Below are 25,217 nucleotides of genomic sequence, written 5' to 3'. Positions count from 1 at the left end.
ATAATGCTGCACTGGTCTCTGCTCTAATCAGCTGATCAAACTTGACGGGCTACTTTCCTGTGTACGGTAGGTCCGCCGTGCCAGCCTTCTTCTTAGATTTTTTGAAACAGTAGACCGATGACCTTCAGTTCATACGGTTTCATGTTGCTTTCCCAGTCTATCCTTCCAAGGGCCCATGCCCAACTACTACCTAGCTGGCTAAAGACCAGCTTTCTGTGGCGCACGGGCAATTACTACTAAAAAACAAGGTTTGCGCTACTGGCGCCGCATTATCTACTCCCGCGAGTGGAGTCTCTGTGGAAGTGGGGCTAGAGTGTCAAGGAGCTATCTTTGTTGGCACCACTGTCCAGCGGCGCAACTAGGTTCATGGGCAAGGAACCCCAGAGACTCGTCCAATCAATGCTTGATCAGCTGCGCCCGAGATGGAACTGTATGGTCGCATAAGTTTCTTTCATCGTCCGATGAATTTTATGACGACCCTCATGTTCATTCGCTCGCAACTGTCGAGCTCAATACCGGGTGCGATTACAGTGGGTTCAAGTACTATACTACAAAACAGCTGATGTTTAAACAAACAAAGGAATCGTGATCAATAGCGTATGCAACCAGATGGTGGTCCTCCGCATTTAGTACCTTCTCCCCCGTTTCCTCCTCCATTACCTCCGCCCTGCCCCCCACCATTCCCAGAGCCTTCGTCTACTGGTGTAGATGTAAAGACGGTAAAGACGGTGATACTGGTGTCTCCGCTGTCATACAGGAGCTTTGCTTGCTCATTCATCATCTTCCGGCCTTTTCCTGCAGGCAACGGTGGTGAGTGCCTAGTTTGCATGGTCGAGGCGCGTGACACTTACTAACGACGTCCGCAGGCTTGGAGTCGTCGTGGTTGATGACTCTGCCAAAGTACTTGATGCAGTCCTCTCTAGAATCCGTGTCCATGATCAACATGAGCCAATCGAGACGTACGAAGGCTATCACTCGCCTGTATTGTGCGCCTTTGAGTTGATGCGTATGCCAAATGATATCGACATCAACCGGTGGCACCGGCGCTTCAAGCGGAAGGCACATGAATCGGACGTAGCGATTGACTGTCTGGCTCCAGGGCAGGCCATTTTCTTCATAAACTGAAGCTTCGTTGATCATCGGACCAATGGAGCTAGACTGCCGCATCACCTGTACCTGGATTAGCATCCTTCCGTTGTTGAACAGTGGAATCGCTCCCACCGCCTGTCCGAGGTCAATGGACGCAATGCGTGACATACCATCGAAATCGTAGTCGTGCGGCGTCGTGCAGTCGAAGGGCATTTCCGTGAGCTTCCTCCAAGCTTCGCTTTGCGCCATAGTTGGCACGAAATCATACGAAGCCTCGTCAACGAGTACTGCCTATCACAACGGTAAGTATCGACATATCCCGCTATCAAATGGTGGGACAAACAATCCTGTCCAGAGGCATGTGTGTCAATAGCTGCAGACCGGTACTAGCCAATGAATCCTTCTCGTAGGTCACTGGGGACAGCATATACGCATGCCACACCATTAAAACGTCGAGGGGAGGAATTTCGAGTTCGCCTACGGTGAATCCGCGGGCTATGTTGAGACCAGTTGGCAACCGCAGGGCCCAAGTTGTGAATCGGACAACGGCGTTGCGAAGGAATGACACGGTCTGCTCTGACGGCTGTGGGGCACCATCTTCATACCTCCGAGGTATTCCTCCCGGCTGCACGCTGGTCTGCAGCTTGTAGACCGCGCGCATGAATAAAACATGGGCCGAGATAGTGGACGTACTGAGAGTGAAATCGAAGAAATTTGGTAGAGTCATTGTGAGTTGCTGCTCCCTCATTCAACATTCAGCCATACTTATAGTTACTCGTATTTCATCTATTCATTCCGTTGCTCAGCTGACATCTTACCGGCGCCTCATCGAAGGACTGAGGATTACTGGCGTCCCGAAAATACTTGACCCTGGATTAATAGAATAAAGCCGCCTTGAAAACATGGTAAGTAACACATCCTGATAAGCCGGATATATCCAAGCTGTACGACGATTATCGGGCGGGGCATCTGTGGCTGCTGAAGGCGTCGAGCGGCCTTGTCCTGCACACTGCTTCGTATTGACTTAGGTATATTCTTTATCTCACATTCCCTCAGGACTACAGGATCTTCCCTTATATTCGAAGCAAGAAGTTATTTGCCCTGGCAAGTATTCCTCTATCTCTCTACTATTCAATATTCCCAAGCCCATGCCATTCGCGTCCACGGTTCAGGGCCCTTGATATCATCTCAGCGCTATATCTCCTCCACAAGCAGCCAAATATCAAGAACATGTGTTGATACCTTGCCTTTGACATCGTGGAAAGCAGCTGAAGCTGTTATTGGCTTATATGGGCTACTGCAGCCCAGTCGCCAGGTAATTATATCCAATCCTGTAGGCCGTAAAGCAGAAAAGGAGGATGGGATGGGTATCTACCCATTTTCTCACTTCCTTCTGCCACCATGTCAGCTGCTCGCAATCGGACTACAGATAACGTACTAGCCAACTTCAAAGCCATCCTGGACATTGCATCTTCTGCTCCCGTACCTATTCTCGGACCGGTGCTGTCAGCGGCCACCAAAGTTTTGGCTGAAGTCGAAGTGAGCCGCCGTTTGATCATATATCATGCATTATCTAGATGGACTAACGTTGCCGTTTGCAGACTGCCAGGGTGCTCAAGGAATCATGCATTATTCTCGCGATGAGGGCAACAAGCATTGTTTATTCAATTTATGTTGGGGTCATGAATCAAGCCCCACCATCCACAATATCTGAGTTGAACATCATTAGTTTATCCGAGTTGGTGCAATTCATCTTCTCTGACTAGGGCTCATCGTTCTGATTGCGATAATAAGGACACTCCTTGACATAGCAAATCTTATGCGTCAACTATCCCGGGTCTCATGGTTCATGTTTTTATTGAAGCGGTTCTCCATCCGTCAGCAAATCGATATACAGACAGCGCGCCTCGAAGATGCATTCAAGTCTTTTCAAGTAGGTGACTCCTCGTGAACGTACGGTCATCGGCTTTCGCTAAACCTATTTCTAGATAAAAGAAACACTTCATAATTCTTCTGTACTTCAAAGTCTCAGTCAACGACTCCAGGGAAATCAGGATTCCGAAGTCATTCCGTCAAGCCAAATTGAGGATGATATAGATATGAACGCCCGTGGATTCAATTATGGCACCCTAATCCGTGGGCGACACAACAACAAAGTGATCATTTGCAAGCGATACCACTATGACGACGAGGATTCACTAAAGGTGGCAGTTTCATGACCGTTGAACACGGATTACATTGATACGCGGTTACAGGAGTTCCTTCGGGAGAAGGCGACATGGATGGTCTTAAGGTAGCCAAACATCATAGGCTCTTGATCATACTCACGACGTTAAGTCTAGGCATCCCGGCATCGTTCGATATCTGGGATGTTCACCCGCCGACCATCCCCATCCATACGTCGTACTATCAGACGGTGATTAAATACTCCCTCCCTATTCAACTCCACTTAATCCTATTGACTATAGCTCAATACGGCAATGCAGCTCTTGTCTTTCGTCAGCGTCTAGAGCAGCAAAGCGTGGGTGCGTCGTTTCTTAATGCTCTAAGTATTGTGAGCCGATCTTCTTCTTCACATATACTGTAACTAATTTGATCACTGTAGCTTCGAGGTGTATCGGTACATCCCCCTTATACTCCGTGGACGCATTCGAGCTCATGTCGTCACCTAGTCTGCTCTCAGACATATAGGAACCCACTTTCAACTCCATCCTACCGAGTTGGATGAATTTGCAAAGGTACGAACGCAATTGAAGCAAGATATGGACTCAAACTTAATCATGGCAGGTGTCTAACATCATGGTGGATCAACAAGGGTCCCCAGTCCTCGGCCGCAATATCGTGATGAAAGCGCCAGAAAGGGGGAAGCCACGTAAAGATCAACTCGACAGGCTTCTAGGGTTGTTCTATATGCTCGTGGAACAGGTGTGTACTTCATCTGCTATCCCATATAATCACTGTCGTAGACGCGCAGCTCTACAGCTTTTCTTTGATGATCAACCCGTGTTCCCGTTCGAATGTTGGAAAGGTAGGAATGATTAGATTCAGAGTTCTGCTAGCGCTAATCTTTCATGTTTCGGCACGGCAACAGCAGTGGGAGAATGCCGGCCATTCGCACACTTGAGGCCCTTACTACGACTTGCCGCATGGGATCCATGCGTTGATTTTTCCAACATGGTGCAACGAATACTAGATCTCAGTGACAGTCTTGGCGCCCTCTCCCCGCCCTCAACGGTCTCGTTTCCTACCATACGCAAAAGGCTTTTGGCTGTTGAAGGTTTGCAACATTTTATGTACATTCGCCCGAGGCAAGCATGGGCAGCCAAACTGTTCGACATTGGCTACGTTCGACAGGAACAGTTTGTTCGCCTGGTGAATATCCAAGACACCTCTCACCTAGATAATCATACGCTAGCCATCATTGAAGACCAAGTAACGCTCGCTCTCCCGAGCGTTCAGGACGATGACATAGTGAACTTGCCTGGGAACATAACAAGGTATGCAGGGAGCGTTTGCTTGACGGAATAAGATTCTCATCTCCGCAGGTACACATTTCGAAACACCGATAATGCTTCTATACAGCGTCGTTTGAATGGGCGCATGCTTGCTGATAGCGCGGGGGCGATTCAACTCCTCCTACGGTTGGCACCGCAGGTGATTCGTGAATACGGCCAAGGTCATGGTGAGCTGCGCCTCTCGGACCTGATCTTAGGTAGGTGATATGAATGAACAGGTCTCTCTACAACCTCATGAGTTGCTTCTCTTGCCAGTCTGCGGTACCATTGATTATCCTTCAGGCGCTGGTATTACGTTTCAGGCCACACCTCCAGAAGAGTTCTACTTCTATGAACTACCCGTTCGAAGCGAACCTTGGGGCTTTTGGTCCTTATCTGCAGGCCTGGAGGGTCAATCGTTAGATGCCACGTACATTACTAGGTATGTAGTTCCAGGGACTCCTGTCACTCCGCGCTAATTTCACTGTCACCCAATTAGTAGTATCCAGAGTATTTCGTTTGTCCAGCTTGAAGTTGAAGACTTCGATGCGTAGTTTATGTGGCTTTACCTAGCTTCGCCAATCTGGTATACCAACGCTACCCATCATGCATCATGTATCGCTAATATTTCAACAATTCACCTGCCGGAAAGCCATACGGAAAGGGTTGCCACGGTTCAGACATCCAACCTGATTGGCGCTCACGCGGACGTGATAGAACGGATCTTTTAATCGAATTGCTGTTAAGTCACCTTATATGGTATTGCTGCGAAGTCCATTCACTGGAAACACCTTGATACGCCCACAGTCTTGTGTGAAGAAAACTGAGCTTCCACCATCACTATGCTTACCACAACTCTCCTCGCACCCAATTTTGAAGCGGATGTCTAAACTCCTCACCGTCTACGCCATAGGCGGGGGCATGCTCGGTCTTACGCTCATTTTGACTGTGTTTGCCCAGTGCTTCTGGCAGACTTCTCAAGGAGACGTATTTGACTGGAATTCAGTAAATACTTCTTTCGATAACACCATCACCCTAATGTACTCAGCGATGGTCAGGTGGAAGCGACCTCGACATTCCGGTGGCAGAGGTGCTACAAACATTATCAATGCACGCGTCTGAAGGTCAGCGAGTCAGTAGGATCGAAAGACCTGAAGCTAAAATGAAGAGCTAGGTACCGATGAACTACACAAACCCGAGCAGTGGTTGGGCAGGATTGGCAATTATTCGTGTTCCATCTCTGTTTCCTACGACGTCGCCCTCATATCAGGGACCGCTCATCATCAATCCCGGTGGGCCTGGTGGTAGCGGAGTTAGTCTGATTTTGAGAAGTGGGATTCACTTCTCTACAATTCTTGACGGTCGGTTTGACATCATAGGCTTGGACCCCCGCGGTAAATATCGTGTCCGTCTGTATTGCCTCAAACATAACCTCCTTTTGTCTAGGGATTGGACGGTCAAACCCTCGGGTCAAGTTCTTCAGGACATACTCAGAGCAGGCCCTTTGGCTGGATGGCGAATATCCGGACGCTTTAAACTCCTCAACCCAGGTTTTGCCACGCAGCATAGCTCGGGCTCAGCTCATGGGACACTTGGCCGAAGATCAAGACGACGGAACGCTTGGACACATCACCACGGAGAATATCGCTCGCGACATGCTGAGTATTGCGCGAGCCAATGGCGATGACAAGTTGCAGTACTGGGGCTTTTCGTGCGCTCAATTCAATCGCGCCTGTCATAGTTGACACTGACTAGACGGCTTTGAGCTTAGATGGGGAACCATTCTTGGCGTCGTGTTTGCGACGCTATTCCCCGTATGAATATCTCCAGTATCATGAGAGTATCGTCATTAATTTCTGTCCCAGGATCATGTAGGACGCATGGTATTGGATGGTAAATTCTCCAATCCAAGATTATGTTTGGAGGTGTAACTGATTTCTGACGCTCTGTAGGTGTCATTGACGCCGAGGATTACTACGCAAGTGAGTCTCCAAGTGGTCTGGTGGGTCAGGTCTAATTTTGATTTGAAATACCAGCGCTATGGTCAAACAACTTGCTTGATACGAACAAGACTCTCCAACACTTCTTCCAGGCTTGTGTAGACGCTGGCCCAACCGATTGTGCGTTCTACGCTCCCAATGCCACCGAAATCGCCTACAATCTAGATCGACTGTATGACGTGGTGAAGGCCCAACCAGTTCCAGTGTACCAAGGTAGAACCTACGGGTTGGTCGACTATTCCCTGCTGAGACGAGCGGTCTTCACTGCGCTCTATTCCCCCTTCACTATGTTTGAGCCCTTGGCCCAAGGACTGGCTGACCTACAAGCAGGAAACGGCGACGCCATCTATTCTCTAGTGAACAGGCCTCGATTCGAGTGCGGGGACGCCGAGGACTACCAATATTCCAATCAATATGAATCAGGAACGGCGCTGCATTGTCTAGATGGCGACGAAGTACACGATACTCCGGCAGAGCTTCGACGTTTCTACGAGAAGATGACTGAGTACACAACCCTCGCAGAATTATGGGCCGTCGTCCGAATACGATGCTCGTGAGCTCCGACACCCGCTCATCCATTCTGTCATTGCTCACATCTCGTCAAAAATAGCGGATGGCGCGTAAGAACGAAGAGGACACTCCCAAGTATGGTCGCCATACATTCTTCACATGATGTACTCTAATACCTACACAGCGAAGTTTGGGGGAAGGACAAGCTCACCACTATTGCTTGTCAGTAATACTGCGGGTACGTGTATTCGCATTACATCCCGGTATCAATTTCAATATTGACAACAGCTCAGATCCTGTAGCTCCTTTATGGGCGTAAGGGATTAATTTCCTTGATGAAATTGATACATAAACTCACAGCGTCATGTCAGCGCTCACAAAACATCAAAATGGTTTCCAGGCTCGGTTGTGTTGACGCAAGATGCGCCTGGTGTATGTATTCATCCTCCATTCTGATTTGCGCGCCTGAACTTATTTCTGTTGAAGCACTGTTCCGTGTCAGCCGTCTCGAGCTGTACACAGAGCAGCATCAAGGAGTACCTGCTGAATGGGAACCTTCCCAATGCCAATGCTACAATTTGTGCTGTTGATGAAGGCTTATTTAAAGGTAACAAACGACGAGCAGATACCGAAGCGCCCTCACAACAACAACCACTGGCAAGACATGATACATATCTCAATGACATCCGCCTGTTACGTGATTCTTTCCAGCTTGCTTTGCCAACGTAATTCAGTCCCGTGGCTATGTATGGTCCGTGTTTTAGCTTACCCCGGGCTCGCGATATTGCTATCCGAACGCTGTCGATGATTCATATCTCGATCCTTTTGGAATTGATTATGATTTGATTCACAGCTTGGTTAGTGTTCGACGTATGGTGTATAAAAAGGCGTGCATTAAGTTTGCTTTCAGGATTACACTGCTTCGCGCCTCCGTGGTGCGGCACGAAGGATGTCATCAACACTGGGCAAACAAACATCAGTATGATCGCCGAGAATCACGAACCTGACGACCCACCGAATGATCATCTCAGCGGCTTCAGACGCGCTTAGGACTACTTGACGCTTGAGCTTGTAGCTCTCCGTGACACCCAGTTGCTTCATTGAACCTATTGAACCGTGGTCCATGTCTTCGGGACATTCAATGAAATGAATTCGTAGAAAGGAGGTATACAACACACCTAACCCAGCGTCCGATTGGCCTTCGTAATGAGCTGCACGTAACCTTGAAACCAGGTCTGACGAATCGTATCCAGCATTATCGGCCAATATCGTAGGTATTTGCCGCAATGCACGACTGAATGCCTCAACAGCAATGGCTTTCTTGCCTTTGATTTTACGCGCCTCCTCGTCGACGGCGCAGCTCATCAGCATCTCCGAACAGCCACCACCAAGTACGATCCTCGTCTCCTTCACTGTCTGTGAGAGGACTGAGAGGGCATCATGTAGAGAACGGTCAGCTTCATCGACCATTTGATTTGTTGATCCGCGAAGGACGACCGTGCAAGCTTCACCAGCGGCTACCCCGGAGAATTTAATCAGCTAGGATCAGAAGAGTGAGCTGTAGTTAATGCATTACATGTCAAATATCAATGAATAACATTTACCTTGTCTTCGCCGATCATGATCTCTTCTATCAGTTCGCAACGCCCAAGTTTCACAAGGTCGGGGCGCTCGAAGGTACTTGCGATCTCACCACCCGTGACGAGTGACAACCTTTCAACACCTTCGAAGTCGGCGTGTTCGATAACCATGATACCCTTCTCGGCAAGCAGAGATTCGGGGTAGTTGTAGACTAGTTGACGGTTGATGAACACGTTGATGCCGTGAGTAGCAATGGCTTCTACTTTGGCTTTCATTTTTTCCTGCGTAAGTTAGTCTCGTGCCACTCAGGACCTTGCAAGTGAAATTGCGCACTTTTTCGGCGCGCTCAAGTTCAGCAAGCTTTCCGGTGCCATCTACCTTCACTCGGGCCCCAAAGATTTTGATTTTGTCAGTGTCCATGGCTGATCGAATATGTTAGCCAAGGCTATGGGCAGAAGACCACAACTTACAAGTATTTGCGATCAAAATTTTGGCATTTTCTAACCGTTTCGGTGAGTTGACCGCGATGGTCTTGTCAAGGATGAAGCCTGAGAAAGGTTACTACATGGAACCTATTCTGGATAGCATACGTACCTTCGTCGAGATATGAGTCCGTCAGCTTTCCACCAACCTTCTTGATGATCTGGATGTGCTCGAGATCGGTAGAGCCCTTCAAACGGAGAACCGCATCCACAGCTAGGTTGGCGAAGTAGTCCTTGTCTTGTGACAGGACTTTAGATGACAGGGTGGTGCGTGCAATATTGATGAGATCTTGTCGGAAGACTTCAGGATCAGCTCTGGAAGTCGCGTTAATGTGAGATCCCAATGATATATAGCAGCGACGTACGCGTTATCTATCGCCGCCCCTTCCAACGCCTTCAAAGCTGCTATGCTCGCGATCCGGTATCCCTCGACGATTGTTTGGGGATGAATTTTCTGAGAAATCAACTTCTCTGCTTCCCTCAACAACTCAGCTGCAAGCACAGTCACAGACGTCGTCCCATCACCGACTTCATCGTCCTGCACTTTCGAGATATTGACGAGGATCTTGGCTGCAGCATTGTCTAGCTGTATCGATTTTAGGATAGTTGCACCGTCGTTTGTCACGTTTATTTCTCCTGTTGAGGCAGATTGCAGGATCTTGTTCATGCCTTTTGGTCCCAGCGTCGATTTGACGAGATCGCCCAAGGCAAGCGCACCAACAAAAGATGAGAGACGCGCATTCTCAGCCTTTTCTTCCGTAGCCTGGACAAGATGATCAGTAGAACATCAGGAAACTACCAATTCGCTTCACACCTGTTCTCCAAGGATTTGCATCGACATTCTAGCTGACTGTGCTTATAATGGGAGATCTATTGACTGGTAGATTGAGTGTGTTAGTATCGCCGTACTTTCGGGCTGAGATCAACCCAGTTTGCGTGAAAGTAGATGGTGAAGAAGGAAAGCACGAACGCGTACTGAGATTGCTCCTGAGCCTGGTATGCGCGCGCATAGAAAGATCGTGGGAACTGGAATTCAGGAGATAGGAGTCCAAGCGCCCATTTCTATGAGTCGTTGAGACATATACTTCTACTTGGGCTTGAGGGCCGATGCTAGGAGCACGGCATGTACGAGACCATTGAAGACTGGTGCATACTCAACACTTGGGCTACATGTATCTGGGTCATGTTCAGAATCCCCAATTGCAACTATCTGAACTTTGGTGCTTCATACCTTGTTTTGTTGCATCCTGCACTGCATAAGGGATGTTGGCAACTATTGTAGGCCATTCCCACACTAATTACTCTCTCTCAAGCTGTTCTAAGTGCTGCTTTGCAGGTTGGGCCTCATCGCCCAACCTACGGTTCGCCTCATTCGGCCCCTGGTTAGTTTTGGGTGCCCTCTTTATGCCCTATCAGGGGGTATCAAGGGGGCTCACATGACCACTTACTTGCAGCGAAGTCTGGCGCTCACTCCAGCCAATCAGAAGAGAAAGAGCTTCTTTTGGAGCAAATAAAGACAAATATCAAGACAGCCAATAGCGGGCTGAGAAATCCTGGCCGAACCAATGAGATCGCTGTTCCTAGCTCCTTGTTGGACCCTGTCCTAAAGTTTCAGAGCACTTCATACTAACGAGCCTCCATTCCATTACGGTCTCGTAACATTGCAACCGAAAGGTAACGGGAAGAGGCTCGATAAACACAATCAACACTACAAAGTATCCGACAGATCTAGAATCATTTTTGAAGCACTATGAGTCTTTTTTTTTTCACTGAAGTGCACTTTCTAATGCCCGACCTCAATGTCAAAGCCAATGATACCTCTCGGCTATTCAATCGGCCTCTAAGGGAGAAGAATCGGTGGAATAAATATCTCTTCTAAGAGTCGTCGCACTCTCAAAGAAAAGGCGGTTGCTATCGATGTGCTGGCTTCCGAGTTGATTAGCTTCGTGTTGACGGATGATTTGGGTCCCATGTTGCGCGACTTTTATCTTCAAGGCGATAGCGTAGTATTATCAGCCCTCCGTGGTAATGTCTTAATTTTGTAAAGGAAAGTGGTAAGGCAGCACGAGGCCGGGCGGGCAGTGACGAACATACAAGCAAAACAATCGAACTTCTCGCAAACTTTAGTCCACAGTTACACCTTTAGCTCGAAGTTCATTCTTCGCTTGTGAAATTTCCTAGTAATCCAACCCCATGAGTTTGTGTTAACTAAGGGATCATGGGTGACTCACATCCATAAGTTCTGCATAAGCCTCAGGGCAATCCCTGAACGTGAATAGCCCCCACCCAATCGACCACAGGGAGTATGATCCAAATGAAACGAGGAGCCACCATGGCAGCTACAAGAGCAATAATGCCCAGTAAGATATGCTGACGCGTTGTAAACCGAGGGCGGTAACGTACCACGGGAAGGACGAGATAAGAGACACTCTTGTCGACCAGCGGCACCGAGATAAACTCGTAGAAAGCTAGAAAGTACAGTATACCGCATATGAAGCTGATAGCCCCGACGCTATGAGCGCGAGCCATTGGTGAAGTGAATGAGATGTGTTTGCAGGGTCACGGCGAATTCTTTCGCTTACGATATACGTGTCACCATCACAGGAGTTGTTAGGCGCTTATTCCGCCCCTATTAGCTTTGGGAGATGTGCAAATTTGCAGAATATTGGGCCACTGCAAGCGAGGTTTTTATTTGAAGGGCGTTGTAGTTACTCAGAGATAAAAAATGATAGGCATGTGATTCGAGTTTACTTCAAATCTCGAGGTGAACGAGAAACCAACAAAAGCATCGCAGATAATAAACATACAAGGAATACCACTATGAAACCAAAGTTGAGTCCAGGATGACAGCATAGCGCCACTATTGATTATCTATCACGCCTAGAGTCCTGTTACCTGAAGCTTGCACAAACTGTGCGCCAACGATTGATGTGGAAACGGTGCAATAAGCACGGGGCCGAGGTAGGCGGAACGGACTGAAGCGTCGTATACGAAGTGCCGGGAGCAAACGTACGTAAACTATAGTCCGAGGACAAGCAGCTGACACGGTGGCGGACGTTGAGAGACAAGAGAAGCATTTCCGTTCCAGTTTATGTGTTCCGAATCCAAGTGTCTGGGAGTCAATCGACCGCAGAGACCCATATAGACCATTCAACAGCTTCGACACCACCTTCACGATACCAAATGCAAGGCGAAGCTGATAGGAGTAGACGCTGGCTAGTCTTCGTTATTCAGTCAACTGATCTGGCGCTGCGGCACGATGCTGATCCCCGAGAGGTGGAACATTCACGCAAACAAATATTCCAGGATGGTCGTACCTTGCCGTAACGCACGGACGAATACTTCCGGCTTCGTCTATGAAGCAAGCATTAGAATTTGAACGTTGTCTAGGTCTACTACCACGTGAGTGAAAGAATTCCGACCTTATCAGATATATGTTCATGCAGTTCATTGCTAATGGGGCTATGACGAGGCGGCTTTACTTGAGCAAGTTTGGTTTTTTTGGAACGCCACTAATTCATTTCAGCTCATTCTGCCTTTAAGTGATACTCGGGAGCATCGGCTAAAGGAAGAAGTAAAGACCGTGACATAAGTATAAGTACAGTTGCATTTCCACAAGAAACATCAACTCACGATGACCCTGCCAAATTTCTTCGACTTCACCATTAGCACCGCAACCATTTCTGCTCATGTTTTACTCATGCGGGCGATCCACAAGCTGCAGACCTGTGTGCAGCCTGGAGGAATACCTCGGAGGCAAGATGACGGTTCTCCCCAACCGTCCGAAACGACCGAGGCGTTTATTCGCAGCGCTGTTATCCGATTCACCGCTTGGGTGACAGGATTGAATGCGAATGCTCAGAAACGCCACGATCGCCACGACCTTACCGTAGCCCAGATGGACGTGCCTCCCCTCGACGTCTTGATGGTGTGGCATGCGTACATGTTGTCACCGGTGACCTACGAGAAGGATTCACTATCTGATGCTGGATTACAGCTCCTGACCCATATGCCGCTGGATAGAATTGTTTGTCAACTTGTCAAAGCGAGTTGATGCACTCGGTAATCACCTTTTGCAGGCAGCACTTGTCGACGAAATTTCGTATGATTTCGTTCCATCGGTAGAACAGAGTCTGGCTTGGAGGGATTTAACCGGAATGCCCTTCGACTGCCTGACGGCGGACCATTACGACCACGATGCAATTCCTCAAATTTCATCTATCGACCTCGTCCAAGCGGTAGGCAACATTGCAGCTCTCGGCGTTATTTCGTCTAATCAGGTCGTGCTTAGGTGATAAAACAGTCAAGTTCAATCGGTCGCATGGTCCAGGAAGCTTCGGTTTATGAAGAGAACAGTTTACTATGGAGCCAGGCAACCAACCGATATATCCGATTCATGTGTCTTCCACTCGGGAATTATGTGCCGCCGGTCGATGTCGACATTATCTGGCACACGCATCAACTCAAAGGTTTGCAATATAGGTGCGTGGTTGACTAATTACCCTGGCATGGTTGCGATGTTGCTTCTGACTGCGCTGGGCGAACACTCTCAATACAGGGAAGACTGCATGAAATACTTTGGTAGGGTCATCAATCATGATGATTCCCAACCTACTGCCGTCATCAGTATGTGCTTATCTTGTCACCGAACAGACAATCACTCACCCCGATTATGCTGTTATCCTTCCCAGAGAAAGGCCACCAAATGATGAACGAGAAAGCTAGCGTCTGTGTTCCCGTGGTTTCGTAATGTCTCAAATACTTACCATAGTAGATATGCAGCTCCTGTTCGACAACGAGGAAACCCGAATCTCGGTGTTCGCCGTGTTCACGTCGACGCCAGCCAGAAATAGCAACTCAAATCGGGGCGACGACAGAGGGGAGGATGGGGATGGCTCCGAAGGGGAAAAAACTACATGTGGTCCGCCGGATGGCTGCATTCGCTCCTGATGATCAAGTGTCGTATACCATCGTCTTCTTTCATTATGCCTTTACCATTTGCTTGTATAGTAGTAACTGGCTTGTGCTTTTGTGAAAGACTTAATGATTATACCCAGTACCCGACCCGATGACCTATTCGCAAAAGCCAGAGCGGAGACGTACTTCGCAGGATTTTATCAACCCACGGCTTGGGCCCGCTCCAACATCTTGTTCACCGCAACCGGCCGCCCGCTGCCCGGGTGAGCTATGTCCGTCCACCTGGCCTCCCTAATTTTCAGCAATAGGCTGGACAGAAACCCGGGAGTAACGATGGCGTCAGCCCCGACGCTGGCCTCTCTTGGCGTTCCCGCATTACTGTGGCTCAAAGACCTCTTCATACCTGCGCTCAGCGACCCAAGTGGAGACGGCTTTTCGTCTTCTTTGTAACGCTCCCAGCGTTTGTACAAAGCGATGATGTCTTGTGCGATGGTGGCGACGAGTGGGAAAGAGACATTCAGTCCAGCGAGGAAGTCGATGGGATCTTGAACCTTCTTCGAGGCGTCGGCATGGCTGGCTTGTCGCGAAGACCTTCGCGGCTGGGGCAGATCCGGGCTTGATGATTCAGATGATTGCAATAGAGGCGTGACAGTAGCTCGCGCGTTTCCGTCAAGTATGAACGTCAAATAGATGGCCGCGATGGCGATAACGTGAGGCGGGTAGAGAAGACATATGTCAGATCGGTATGTGTCGTTTATGATAAACCTAGGCAAAAATGAGAATCATTTAATCGTTGAGAGAATCAATGGAGGTCTTACCATGCTGTTTGAAGGGCACCCTCTTTCAGTTGTAGCTGCCCATCGCCAGATCCCCAGTATCGAGGTCCCTCATCGCCTCCGATCCCAACGCCTAACTCGCCAGCTTCAGTCTCCTCGTCGTGGTCCCCCTCTTTACGACATAGTGTCAGAAGTGATCGGTATGGATGGAATACCGTCAAATCACATTCAAGATCATCCACCAAGTAAAACTCCATCTCCGCGAGTTTTGAGTTATCTGAGGGAAACGTTTTGATTCCATATATATCCTCTAGAGGTTGAAACAATTTTATATCGTTTAGAGGGGATTCTGTTAATGGGCGTACGACTGAAAAGTGATCGAGCCTCTGCCACAACGTTCTTTATGTGAACAGGGGATTCTTCGGCCTTCGCTGCGACATAACAACATGCGGCGATGACAATGAATGGGTCCGTTTCACAGTAGTGGTTCTTCAAGTAGAACCTCTTGAAGAAGACTGTCGCCGTAGCGATCACTCTTTGTCGTAGCGAGAGCTTCTTCCCAAGCTTGGAAATCACTGAGGAGATAGCATAAAATTGAGGGCAAGGATGAATGCGATGCGACTTACAATCTGCAAAGTAAATGGACAAGAAATCAAGGTATTCTGGGTCGTCAACGTATTGCACGTCGTCAGCTCTGGCTTGCTTCAATGTTGCGCGGTCGACAATCCAGCGTTTACTGACGATGGTCGTTAATCGAGTAGTAGAGAGCTGAGATGGCATCCACTTACTAGTGAGAACTGGCCCAGAAATCTGTGGCCATCGTCCAGCATGGCTCATGCCAGGACCGTCGTTGAACGTTACCAACACACTCCCAGGTACAGAGCGCTTAACGCTCCTATAATAGTCCTCAGGGACTCAGGAGCCTCACCCAAGGTTAGTACTGGGCTCACAACGAAGCCCGATGTTCGTTACATTTTCCAGCGCAATATATATCCATCTTTATGCGTAATGAGTTCGTTAATCCCTTTACTGCTCTATTTCTATTGACGTCTAAGGTTGCTTGCAGGTGGATTTACACTTCAACGCGGGCCGCCAGAAGAGCCTAGAAACACTCTAGTCACCCTCTAATACTTGTAGAGTTCTCAAGCACCGGAGGGTGATATCGGGGAGCCGCCTGCAGCAGTGGATTTGATTTCACACCGTGTTCCAGCAAATTCCGGGATCTTTGGGTGTCCCGATACTCCGCTGCAGAGGGCAGACTTCTGGTCGAGTTCTTAGAAATAAGTGGACGTTGTATGAAATATTGAGAACTTCGCCTAACAGGATTCAAATCAAGCAGACACCCACTGGGTGGATTTCAAGGCTGACTTTATGAAGAGTACGTCGGGATAATTGAGCGGACCGACGGGAACTATCGCTTCACGTGACGAACTCGAACCATCACCATCTCTGGGTTTCCCACGGTTGATTTCCAGTTCTCGAGGCCCGTCGTCAGCCACGTACAGGCTTCTACAGCCATTCTCGCACTACGACGACGAGGGAAGGCAGCACGGTTCCTGCCAGAGGGTGCTCCTTCTTTAAGGAGCTTAAATGAGTGTTCACGCCCTCTGAGTCCTGGAAAGACTGGAAACTTCCCAGTGCCAGCCACTGTCGGTGCTCCCTTGGTAAAGGAGCTTAAAGTGGATGTAGCCACGCCCTCCAGTCCTGGAATGACTTTAAACTCTCCTCTCTATGGCTAATATGCCCTATGCTAAACACCACCCGACCAACCATTATCCTGCTCAAAGTCGCTGCATAACACCGGGAACTACTCCAAACACGGCCCAACCCCAATTTGACCAACCCTACTCGTAACAACCGGGTGCAGCGTTAATTCGTTGTACTCAACCCACACCGCGTCTTAGTAGCTTTAGCTTGCTTGTTGCGGTATATAAATGCAGACATTAAAAAAAAAAAAAAAAAAAAAAAAAAAATATCGCTTCACGTGATTTGAGAGCACTGATCACCATCTCCGCCAATTCCCGCAGAGCGTGAACTGTACCACTTAAGATCCATCCCGAATTCCGTTCAATCATCGTCTCTTTGTTTCTTACCTCCATCTCGCGCATCGAAAAGAATGGGTGTCCTCGATATCGTCCCAGTATGTGCATTCGCATTATTACGGAAGTTTGATTAACTTGAATCATCTCATCAGGCTGGCGTTTTGACCGGCGACAACGTTCGCAAGTTGTTCGATTATGCTAAGGAGAACAAGGTGCGTGGTGTGATATCGAGAAGTAAGCCTCGATCTAAGTGAATGGTCTAGTTTGCCATCCCAGTGAGTCTGCCTTCAGGGGTGCTCGTTATCGCGTCTTAACTCAGTACCGTCTCACTTGTAGGCCATCGTGAGTTCGTGCCGTCTACACTCTCGATGGGTACTAACATTAACCCAGAACGTTACCTCCTCATCTACCGCTAACGCCGTCCTAGAAGCAGCAAGGTCTTTATCTTTGACATCTCGACAGCCGTAACTCCACTGACTTGACATTCATTGTCTTAGAGATATCAAATCGCCTATCATTTTGCAAGTTTCCCAAGGTGGAAGTGCTTACTTTGCCGGCAAGGGATTGTCGAACGATCAGCAGCAAGCCTCGATCACGGGTGCAATTGCGGCGGCTCACCACGTTCGCACCGTCGCTAAAGCTTATGGCGTGTATGTCTTCCTATCTTGACTCTACGCGAGATACGCCCGCTGAGATCAACCTTACCCTCTAAGTCCTGTTGTCCTTCACTCCGATCACTGTGCACACAAGCTGCTTCAATGGTTCGATGGCATGCTCGCCGCTGATGAGGAATATTTCAAGGCCCACGGCGAACCTCTCTTCTCGTCGCACATGTTGGACCTCTCCGAAGAGCCCAAAGAAGAGAACATCGCAACCTGCGTCAAATATTTCAAGCGGATGGCACCTATCGGTCTGTGGCTCGAGATGGAGATTGGTATAACCGGTGGTGAGGAAGACGGCGTTGACAACACTGGTGTCGACAACGCCAGTTTGTACACTCAGCCGGAGGACATTTACGACGTCTACAAGGCACTGAGTGCGGTCGGCCCTAACTTCAGTATTGCGGCTGCCTTTGGCAACGTACACGGTGTCTACAAGCCTGGTAATGTCAAGTTGAGGCCAGAACTACTCGGTGACCACCAGCAGTTCACGAGCAAGCAAATCGGCGGCGCAGACCGTCCTTTGTAAGTACTGGTCTGGTTATCTTGAGTGTACGATTTGAACGTGTTCCAAAGGTACCTCGTATTCCACGGTGGCTCTGGATCCACCAAGGAAGAAATCGCCACCGCTGTCGGCCATGGCGTTGTCAAAATGAACGTCGATACCGATACACAATTCGCCTACCTCGCTGGCATCCGCGTATGATACTCGAATTGCTCTTTATCTCGTACGCGCTAATCCATCTCTGACAGGACTTTGTCCTCAAGAAAAAGGACTACCTCTTGACACAAGTTGGCAACCCCGACGGCCCCGATAAGCCCAACAAGAAGTTCTACGATCCTCGTGTTTGGGTTCGGGAAGGCGAGAAGACCCTAGTCGAGCGTGTAAAGGAAGCCTGTTCCGATCTGGCTAACGTTAGTGAGTACTCACCTTATCAAATACAAGTATAGGTTGCTGATCTTGGACTCCGCAGACCGTCTGTAAGATCCAAGGACTGCAAATTGTAATGTCAGTAAATTGTAAAGATGTATTTGGTGACACATCCAGTGTAAATCTTAGATGGATAACATCAGTCGCAGGCTCAGGGTTATAAGTGACTATAAGGCGGTCATGGTGAGTAGACTCTATTGGCACAGCTCAATGTCATCGTAAATGTTGGGGTGACTCACCTCGGTGAGCTGCGAGGAACTGCAATACACTCTTTACACGCAGTGCAACCCCTGTCAGGCCTCCATTCTAGCGACCGTCGCCAAAGCAGTAGCAACCGTACGTCATTTCCGAACCGTCCTTCCTCAGAGCTACAGAATTCTGTCTAGGTGCTCCCCTTCCCCCGCGGTCTTGCAAGCACGTCGGGCCGCGAGTAATCCTTCTAGCGAGAACAAATACCGAGAGTGGTTCCTCCATTCCACGAGGAGAATGGATCCGCGCATTCTCCGATATCTTGGTCGTCGTCTAGCAGGACCGGTGGAGAAGGCATGCGAGCGTCGGCCATGTTCTTTTTCAGTGACACCACATCGTCAGCACGTTAACAGTAAGACATTCTGATACCGTAATACGGGTTATCAGACTGATCGGTCATGTATCTTCCTAAGAGATACAGGTAGACAGCATATCGGCTCCGGCACAAGCTCTATCTTGTTGTAATATTCGAGCAAGTTGAAGGACGTGCATGATCATCTTGACGTTGATGCTATGTATACAGCTCGCTAGAGCTCGCTGCTGTTTCATCGTTGCCAGACCTGCATCAAGAGCTGGGAAAATCGGATAGGGACTAGTGAGCGGAAGTAATAAACGTTGCGTGGCAGCTTTCCGCAAAGGGCGACTCACCTTTCCACTCCTTTTCTAAATCCGTCCCCGTAGCTTGCTGTTCCATGACCTACCCGAAATATTCGCACATACACGCTAACGTGATGACTCGTTCGAGATTGATAGGAGTACCGCCGGCTTTTAACTCCAACCCATGCGAGTAATTATCCTAGGAAGGCAGTCCCAAAGTATACCAATAACAGTTGGGACGCTTGATGTGAAAGGCGGAAAACGGACCACTCTTGATGGTGAGTAGCCCTATGCCCATTTAGAAAGAGCCTATTCACAGACGAACAATGGGCTGATCCAAGGGCAAGCTTCCATTGAAAAGACCTATCCGGACTGTGTACACACTCAAGAACAGGCTCAGCGCATGGCGCAACCGATGCGCAAGTCGCTTACGACATTCATTAGGAGGATGCTGACCCGTCATTGTGCTGTATGCCCTTTTGGGTTCCTTTCCTCGGTTTCCTGCGAGGAAAGGGTCTGCTGTGCAGCAGTCGTGTCATGAAACTACCAAATACTGCTCAAATAGGTTATTTGCTATGGTATGCTTCCGTCTGGTTATCTGACTCTCCCCAGACATTTAAAAGGGCGCGACTGCTTGGAGGTTTCACTCTCCTCCCTTACCTCCGAAGAAATTTCAAAAAATGCCCCACCGACATACCGACAATAGAATGCGGACATACGCTGCTTATCACGGCCTCTTGGGTGTCGGTGAGAATGCACAAACTGCTCCCCGCCGCGATGTGGCTTCCGCGCTCCCTGCAATAAACGAGGGGAGTACTGGAACGCGTTCATCTGGCTCATCAGTCGAGTTTGCTGCGGGGAAGATGGATTTTGACGACGATGAGCGTGCGCGGCTGCGTAGCCATCGTCACCAACAAAAGAAGTTGGAGCTTGCGGTCCAAGACGGCCGTTCGTCAGCACCATCAGAATTCCTACACTCCAACTTCACCCAATGTAGACGATGCAACCTGTGGATTAATGCCAGGGATCAAGCGTTGCATCGTAAAGGCTGCCCAACATTGGGCACATCGCCTGTCAACGTCTCTCGGGATGCGGATTATCAACATCCCATTACTTCGAACCCTTCCTCCCCACTTTCCTCCGACCCATACGCATTGCGAGGCCGCGCAGGATACCCCGGCCCTTCGCCTCCTCCTCCTCAGCGCCTATCCCAATCAGTGCCTCGCACGCCCAGCATCGCAATTCCCGGCATGCTTGGAGGAAGTAGCCACGAATTCCACCCCTTCCACGATGCATCTCCCATTGTTTCTCACCCTGCACCTCCCTATACCGGGACTTTGCCCCCACCGTATACGTCATACATCCAGAATGCGTACAACCCCTACCCTGGTATTCCGCCGCCCGGAAACCCTCCGGCCACTGCTATCCCTATCTATGGATCGGGCACTTCTCATGACCATCATCGGCACCGCAGCTCGCGGTCGAACCATCAGTTTTCCACCGCGCATTCTTTCACGCATCTAGAGAACGACCCGTACCGTTCTAGAAGCTACGGGCATCATTTTTAAATCTGCAATAGCCATTATTTCGAGGCGTATTTCGGACGGTCCAACATCCCTTGTGTATTATAATCATATTCCCTCCTCATCGCTCTCTTTGATGATCGTCGTAGACGGTAGAGCACCCAGTTCACATCATAGACGTTTTCCCCACCTCGCTGCTAATTATTACTGCCTACCGTACACGCTATCTATTCCCTGATCCTATATGCACTCCACGCCCTATACCTGCAGCTCTGTTCTCCGGCAGATCATTATGATCCCAGACAGGCGCACTACGCTTTGATCTCATATGTACTCCTCGACAGTCTATGTCTTTTCCTTCCTAGTAGGCTGGTCGTGGGAAGGTTAACCAATTCCTGATTGCGCACTTGTACATAACTTGTTCGTGACCATCACAATCCAAACTATGCAAGCCCACACATCACGTATACCCCATCAACTCTTCATATCGTCAGGGTATCATTGGTGTGAGCTTTCGCGTTCGTCAGGCCTCACGGTGAAGCTGTGAAGTCTACTATGCTAGTTAATCGATCATCACATCGAGATTTACCATGTTGAGTACTTTGCTCGGTGATCCAGTAGCTTACACTAGGATGGATCTCGCAGTCACTATGGTTCGAGCAAGACATTGTGATTGATATGTCTGATCGTTGACGGGCACTACTGTGCGGCGCAGCATCGCTCACTGACGACTTGACTCGAACGAAGGATGGAAGATCAGTTTCAACCCAGGAGGCAGGTATGCTGTAAACTGTTTTTGCTTCACTTTGACATCTTGGCCTGTCTCAGTTTCTTTACAGCCTGAATGCGTTGTCGTTCCTCGATCACGAGTGCGCAAATTGAGCACTAGTACTGATAGGGAAACATAGGGGTCGCCCTGAATGCCCCTCTCAGGGTCTACATACCCCACACACAAATTTGAATTTTCCCCGCAACGTAAACCAAGATGACCATCGCCAAGGAGCGTACTGTGCCGACTGCTTGTTCGCGTCCGCTGAAAACCGTATCTGCTTGCGGCGTTCAGCAAGGGTTCGCGTTTATGAGTTCCGATGGCAGAAGCACGAGTCGTCCAATCGGCTAGTATACCCCTAAATGGCCTTCGGCCACGGCGATGTACACCTGATTTGCGCTTGGTTCAGTCAAGGATGTCTCTCCACGTTCGGTCATGAGAACCAACATGTGGGTGCTTTTAGAATCCCTCGGCTGATGCCACGCAGAAGGGCCCCGGCACAGTGTTATCCGGTTGCAAGTTACGACCTTTATAATCTGCCTCTTAAATCAACTTTCGCTTAAACCAGCTTTCGTCTAAACCAACTTTCAATCAACCATGACGATCCCAATAGGTTTGGTTCATCTTCTCAAACATCTCCCGCCCATCTTGGCACCATCTCTGGTCACATACGTTGCTTTACCGTATGGCCTCCGACTGCTATACCCTGCTACGCATGTCTCTGGCCTGATCGTCCTCTTGGCTTCCATCATCGCTTCATCTTTATATCTGATCATATCCGCATTGTACACCAATTTTTCAAATCGCAACGCTGCCGCCGCCAATGGCGCCGTCATGCCTCCATATATCGAGGCTTCATGGGGCGGTGTGTCTACTATCAAAGCGCTCGTCAATAACTTCAAGAACGGATATCCGGGTACCTATCCTTTACAACTGTTTTCTGACATCGTTCTGATTCTGTTTTCGTGCAGGTGATATATTCATGGAATGGTGCGAAAAATACGGCAACACGTTCAGCATGACGATCTCCTCGGAAAACAGAGTATGCTTCAGTGCTTCCGCGTATTGGACAACATTAACACCGTCTTACCTTCTAGATCTTCACGACGGAACCTCAGTATATTAAGGTAAGCTCTCTTCCCTTTTCTATGGAGCGCTTCCGTTGACTTTAATGGTTGGACGTTCTATAGGCTCTCCTGGCAACTCAATTCGATGACTTCGAAAAAGGTTAGTGCAACGTGCATTCGTGACCGCGTTCATAGGTTAATTATCTATCGCTAGGACCCGTTTCCTTCACGCAGATGAACACGCTGCTCGGTACCGGCGTTTTCAACTCTGACGGTAAATAATCTCCATTCCGTCCGTTGAACACATTCTGAAATTAATGATTTAGGCAACCGCTGGAAGTGAATTGCTTTGGTTATCGTTTATGTGCTCGTACTGATGCCCGTTTGCTATAGATTTCATCGGTCGATGACCCGTCCTTTCTTCAGCAAGGATCGCATCAGTCACTTCGACGTCTTCGACAGGCATGCTGATGACGCTTTAAATCAAAGCAAGGCTCGACTTGCTGACGGATATCCCATCGACTTCCAGGCATGCGGATACTTCCCACAGATTCCTCCGCATCGTCGCTGACAACTCTCTTTGCATTTAGGACATGGTATCTCGGTTCACCCTTGACTCAGCCACGGAATTCCTCTTTGGTCAGGACGTCCGTTCCCTCTCAGCCGGCCTTCCATACCCGAGCTCTTCACCACTTTCCATCACTTCCTCGAACGACTCTCACCCTGCCAATGTCTTCGCCGCTGCTTTCATCGAGGGCCAGAACGTTACGTCGCTACGTACACGATACGGCATAAACTGGCCACTTTTCGAGTGGAACGATCGCGTACTACCGCACAGGACAATAGTTAACCGGTTCATCGACCCTATCATTTCGGCCGCCATCGTTAAGCACAAAGCCCGTGTTGCCGTCGGGGATGTCGCCGAGTCCAAGGAAGTTCAAGAGGAAGAGACCTTGCTAGATCATCTAGTTAAGATCACGCAAGGTTCTTACTGATCATACTTGCTACGATATCATACTCATTTGGAGTTTACAGATCACCAGACTTTGCAAGACGAAATTTTGAATATCATGATTGCTGGCAGAGACACCGTACGCGCGCTCACGTTTACTCATCCACTATTTTGTTACTAATTAGGACTCCGTGCTAGACGGCGTGCACCCTGACTTTCGCAGTTTACATGCTTGCGGAGAACCCACATGTCCTTAAACGGGTTAGAGAGGAAATCCTGGATAAGGTTGGCCCTTCCCGACGGCCGACCCATGATGATTTGCGGGACATGAAGTATCTCCGTGCATTCATCAACGGTGAGCCACATTTCCTTGGTTATACTTACATCGCGGGAGAGCTAACCTCGCCTAGAAACACTCCGCCTCTACCCTGCTGTGTAAGTCTCTTGGCCGTTCTCAGCAGAATGACGCGCTCACCTCGATACTCGATCTAGGCCGTTCAATTCGAGGTGAGTGTAGCAGGAAAGGTACTTTCTAGCGCTCGAGTCCTAAAATGTAACAACAGGACATCGAGGCATGCCACCCTCCTCCCCGCGAAGGCGCCTGGTCAGAAGCCATTCTACATTCCGCCAATGACAAAGTGAGTGAGACGATGTGATAGTTATTATATTTGGCTTATTGTGGCAACTAGGGCTGTCTACAGCGTGTTCCTAATGCATCGCCGCACCGATTTGTGGGGCCCGGACGGTATGACTTAAATTATGATATTGATGTTGCTTGCCGGACTGAGGCGTTGTTGGTGATCTAGCCTTGGAGTTTGATCCTGATAGGTTCCTTGATGACAGAGTTAAATACATCACAAAGAACCCGTTCAGTAAGTGTTTGCATCCCCTCCATCACCAATGGATACTGATCCAGGTACTCTCAGTATTCCTGCCTTTCAATGGTGGCCCACGGATCTGCTTAGGCCAACAAGTACGTATACTGCTCATATTGAATCCCTTGATCTTATGCCTTGCCGTAGTTCGCCTACCACGAATCATCGTTCTTCCTGATTAGGCTCTTACAAAGGTTCTCCGACTTCAAAATGGCGCAAGATGTTCAACCGGGTTGGTCGAAGCCCCCTGCTGACTGGGCAAAATGCCCAGGATCCAAGGGCAAGGAAAAGGTGATCCCTGGGGCTCATTTGACGATGTATGTCAAGGTGCGTTTTCCGTTGTCGTGGCGTTTACTATCAACATCACGACTCATCGATGTCTTCAGGGTGGACTATGGTTAAGGATGGAAGAAGTGAAGAACGCTGAGAGCACATAGCGGTGTCGAACTGAGAGTACTAGATACGATCTCTATGATATTTCGGATAGTAACTTGTATATTGTATGGTTGATTTATGGAATTCTAACCCCCTGTCTCCTATTTGCTCCTGTTGATGCGCGGGCACATGATCTCTCGACTGATTCTCGACACCATAGAGTCCAGATCAACGTTGAGCACATACTATGTTCTGGGCACGAGCCATATAATCAACTATCATCCGTCTTGGCTTCAAAATTCGCTCTGACTCTATCCCGAGCGCGAATT

At 49.0% G+C, this 25,217-nt stretch overlaps 10 protein-coding genes across 10 annotated transcripts; 6 read left to right on the top strand and 4 right to left on the bottom strand.

The window, feature by feature from the left end:
* Nucleotides 1-589: 589 nt before the first annotated feature.
* PC9H_005650 (uncharacterized protein) lies at nucleotides 590-1,816 on the bottom strand (the record flags this gene model as incomplete). Its single annotated transcript, XM_036775212.1, has 4 exons — nucleotides 590-795; nucleotides 852-1,170; nucleotides 1,222-1,380; nucleotides 1,433-1,816. The coding sequence occupies 4 exons, from the start codon at nucleotides 1,814-1,816 to the stop codon at nucleotides 590-592; spliced, it is 1,068 nt and encodes a 355-aa protein (XP_036633714.1).
* A 674-nt stretch (nucleotides 1,817-2,490) lies between these two features.
* Nucleotides 2,491-5,137, top strand: PC9H_005649 (uncharacterized protein; the record flags this gene model as incomplete). Its single annotated transcript, XM_036775211.1, has 13 exons — nucleotides 2,491-2,628; nucleotides 2,691-2,827; nucleotides 2,884-3,022; nucleotides 3,078-3,293; nucleotides 3,345-3,382; nucleotides 3,427-3,672; nucleotides 3,773-3,827; nucleotides 3,877-4,014; nucleotides 4,072-4,117; nucleotides 4,181-4,586; nucleotides 4,635-4,801; nucleotides 4,860-5,025; nucleotides 5,083-5,137. The coding sequence occupies 13 exons, from the start codon at nucleotides 2,491-2,493 to the stop codon at nucleotides 5,135-5,137; spliced, it is 1,947 nt and encodes a 648-aa protein (XP_036633713.1).
* A 328-nt stretch (nucleotides 5,138-5,465) lies between these two features.
* Nucleotides 5,466-7,323, top strand: PC9H_005648 (uncharacterized protein; the record flags this gene model as incomplete). The annotated part of the gene is made up of 10 exons (XM_036775210.1): nucleotides 5,466-5,588; nucleotides 5,642-5,707; nucleotides 5,758-5,977; nucleotides 6,030-6,294; nucleotides 6,355-6,397; nucleotides 6,449-6,476; nucleotides 6,536-6,565; nucleotides 6,620-7,119; nucleotides 7,194-7,228; nucleotides 7,278-7,323. 10 exons carry the CDS (start codon nucleotides 5,466-5,468, stop codon nucleotides 7,321-7,323), a joined length of 1,356 nt encoding a protein of 451 aa, XP_036633712.1.
* A 682-nt stretch (nucleotides 7,324-8,005) lies between these two features.
* CCT2 (T-complex protein 1 subunit beta) lies at nucleotides 8,006-9,997 on the bottom strand (the record flags this gene model as incomplete). Its single annotated transcript, XM_036775209.1, has 9 exons — nucleotides 8,006-8,054; nucleotides 8,109-8,220; nucleotides 8,272-8,632; nucleotides 8,698-8,955; nucleotides 9,008-9,096; nucleotides 9,145-9,222; nucleotides 9,269-9,471; nucleotides 9,522-9,919; nucleotides 9,971-9,997. The coding sequence occupies 9 exons, from the start codon at nucleotides 9,995-9,997 to the stop codon at nucleotides 8,006-8,008; spliced, it is 1,575 nt and encodes a 524-aa protein (XP_036633711.1).
* Nucleotides 9,998-11,279: 1,282 nt separating this feature from the next.
* Nucleotides 11,280-11,685, bottom strand: PC9H_005646 (uncharacterized protein; the record flags this gene model as incomplete). Its single annotated transcript, XM_036775208.1, has 3 exons — nucleotides 11,280-11,333; nucleotides 11,388-11,495; nucleotides 11,560-11,685. The coding sequence occupies 3 exons, from the start codon at nucleotides 11,683-11,685 to the stop codon at nucleotides 11,280-11,282; spliced, it is 288 nt and encodes a 95-aa protein (XP_036633710.1).
* Nucleotides 11,686-12,790: 1,105 nt separating this feature from the next.
* On the top strand, nucleotides 12,791-14,106 carry PC9H_005645 (uncharacterized protein; the record flags this gene model as incomplete). The annotated part of the gene is made up of 6 exons (XM_036775207.1): nucleotides 12,791-13,183; nucleotides 13,236-13,394; nucleotides 13,448-13,638; nucleotides 13,715-13,782; nucleotides 13,848-13,882; nucleotides 13,939-14,106. The coding sequence occupies 6 exons, from the start codon at nucleotides 12,791-12,793 to the stop codon at nucleotides 14,104-14,106; spliced, it is 1,014 nt and encodes a 337-aa protein (XP_036633709.1).
* A 167-nt stretch (nucleotides 14,107-14,273) lies between these two features.
* SSN8 (RNA polymerase II holoenzyme cyclin-like subunit) lies at nucleotides 14,274-15,669 on the bottom strand (the record flags this gene model as incomplete). Its single annotated transcript, XM_036775206.1, has 5 exons — nucleotides 14,274-14,838; nucleotides 14,892-15,159; nucleotides 15,218-15,424; nucleotides 15,476-15,585; nucleotides 15,638-15,669. 5 exons carry the CDS (start codon nucleotides 15,667-15,669, stop codon nucleotides 14,274-14,276), a joined length of 1,182 nt encoding a protein of 393 aa, XP_036633708.1.
* A 1,296-nt stretch (nucleotides 15,670-16,965) lies between these two features.
* FBA1 (Fructose-bisphosphate aldolase 1) lies at nucleotides 16,966-18,535 on the top strand (the record flags this gene model as incomplete). Its single annotated transcript, XM_036775205.1, has 9 exons — nucleotides 16,966-16,989; nucleotides 17,044-17,103; nucleotides 17,155-17,166; nucleotides 17,228-17,328; nucleotides 17,389-17,541; nucleotides 17,605-18,075; nucleotides 18,127-18,250; nucleotides 18,304-18,469; nucleotides 18,525-18,535. 9 exons carry the CDS (start codon nucleotides 16,966-16,968, stop codon nucleotides 18,533-18,535), a joined length of 1,122 nt encoding a protein of 373 aa, XP_036633707.1.
* Nucleotides 18,536-20,007: 1,472 nt separating this feature from the next.
* On the top strand, nucleotides 20,008-20,895 carry PC9H_005642 (uncharacterized protein; the record flags this gene model as incomplete). Its single annotated transcript, XM_036775204.1, has 1 exon — nucleotides 20,008-20,895. One exon carries the CDS (start codon nucleotides 20,008-20,010, stop codon nucleotides 20,893-20,895), a length of 888 nt encoding a protein of 295 aa, XP_036633706.1.
* A 1,321-nt stretch (nucleotides 20,896-22,216) lies between these two features.
* Nucleotides 22,217-24,950, top strand: PC9H_005641 (uncharacterized protein; the record flags this gene model as incomplete). Its single annotated transcript, XM_036775203.1, has 17 exons — nucleotides 22,217-22,535; nucleotides 22,591-22,661; nucleotides 22,717-22,746; nucleotides 22,810-22,846; nucleotides 22,901-22,960; nucleotides 23,013-23,025; nucleotides 23,080-23,215; nucleotides 23,277-23,670; nucleotides 23,722-23,777; nucleotides 23,837-23,993; nucleotides 24,049-24,073; nucleotides 24,175-24,276; nucleotides 24,328-24,383; nucleotides 24,445-24,510; nucleotides 24,565-24,611; nucleotides 24,661-24,840; nucleotides 24,900-24,950. The coding sequence occupies 17 exons, from the start codon at nucleotides 22,217-22,219 to the stop codon at nucleotides 24,948-24,950; spliced, it is 1,800 nt and encodes a 599-aa protein (XP_036633705.1).
* Nucleotides 24,951-25,217: the final 267 nt, after the last annotated feature.

The sequence above is a fragment of the Pleurotus ostreatus genome (assembly GCF_014466165.1).
Source record: "Pleurotus ostreatus strain PC9 chromosome Unknown scaffold_3, whole genome shotgun sequence".
NCBI classification, from domain to species: domain Eukaryota; kingdom Fungi; phylum Basidiomycota; class Agaricomycetes; order Agaricales; family Pleurotaceae; genus Pleurotus; species Pleurotus ostreatus.
This window is presented reverse-complemented; position numbering and strand designations above follow the sequence as displayed.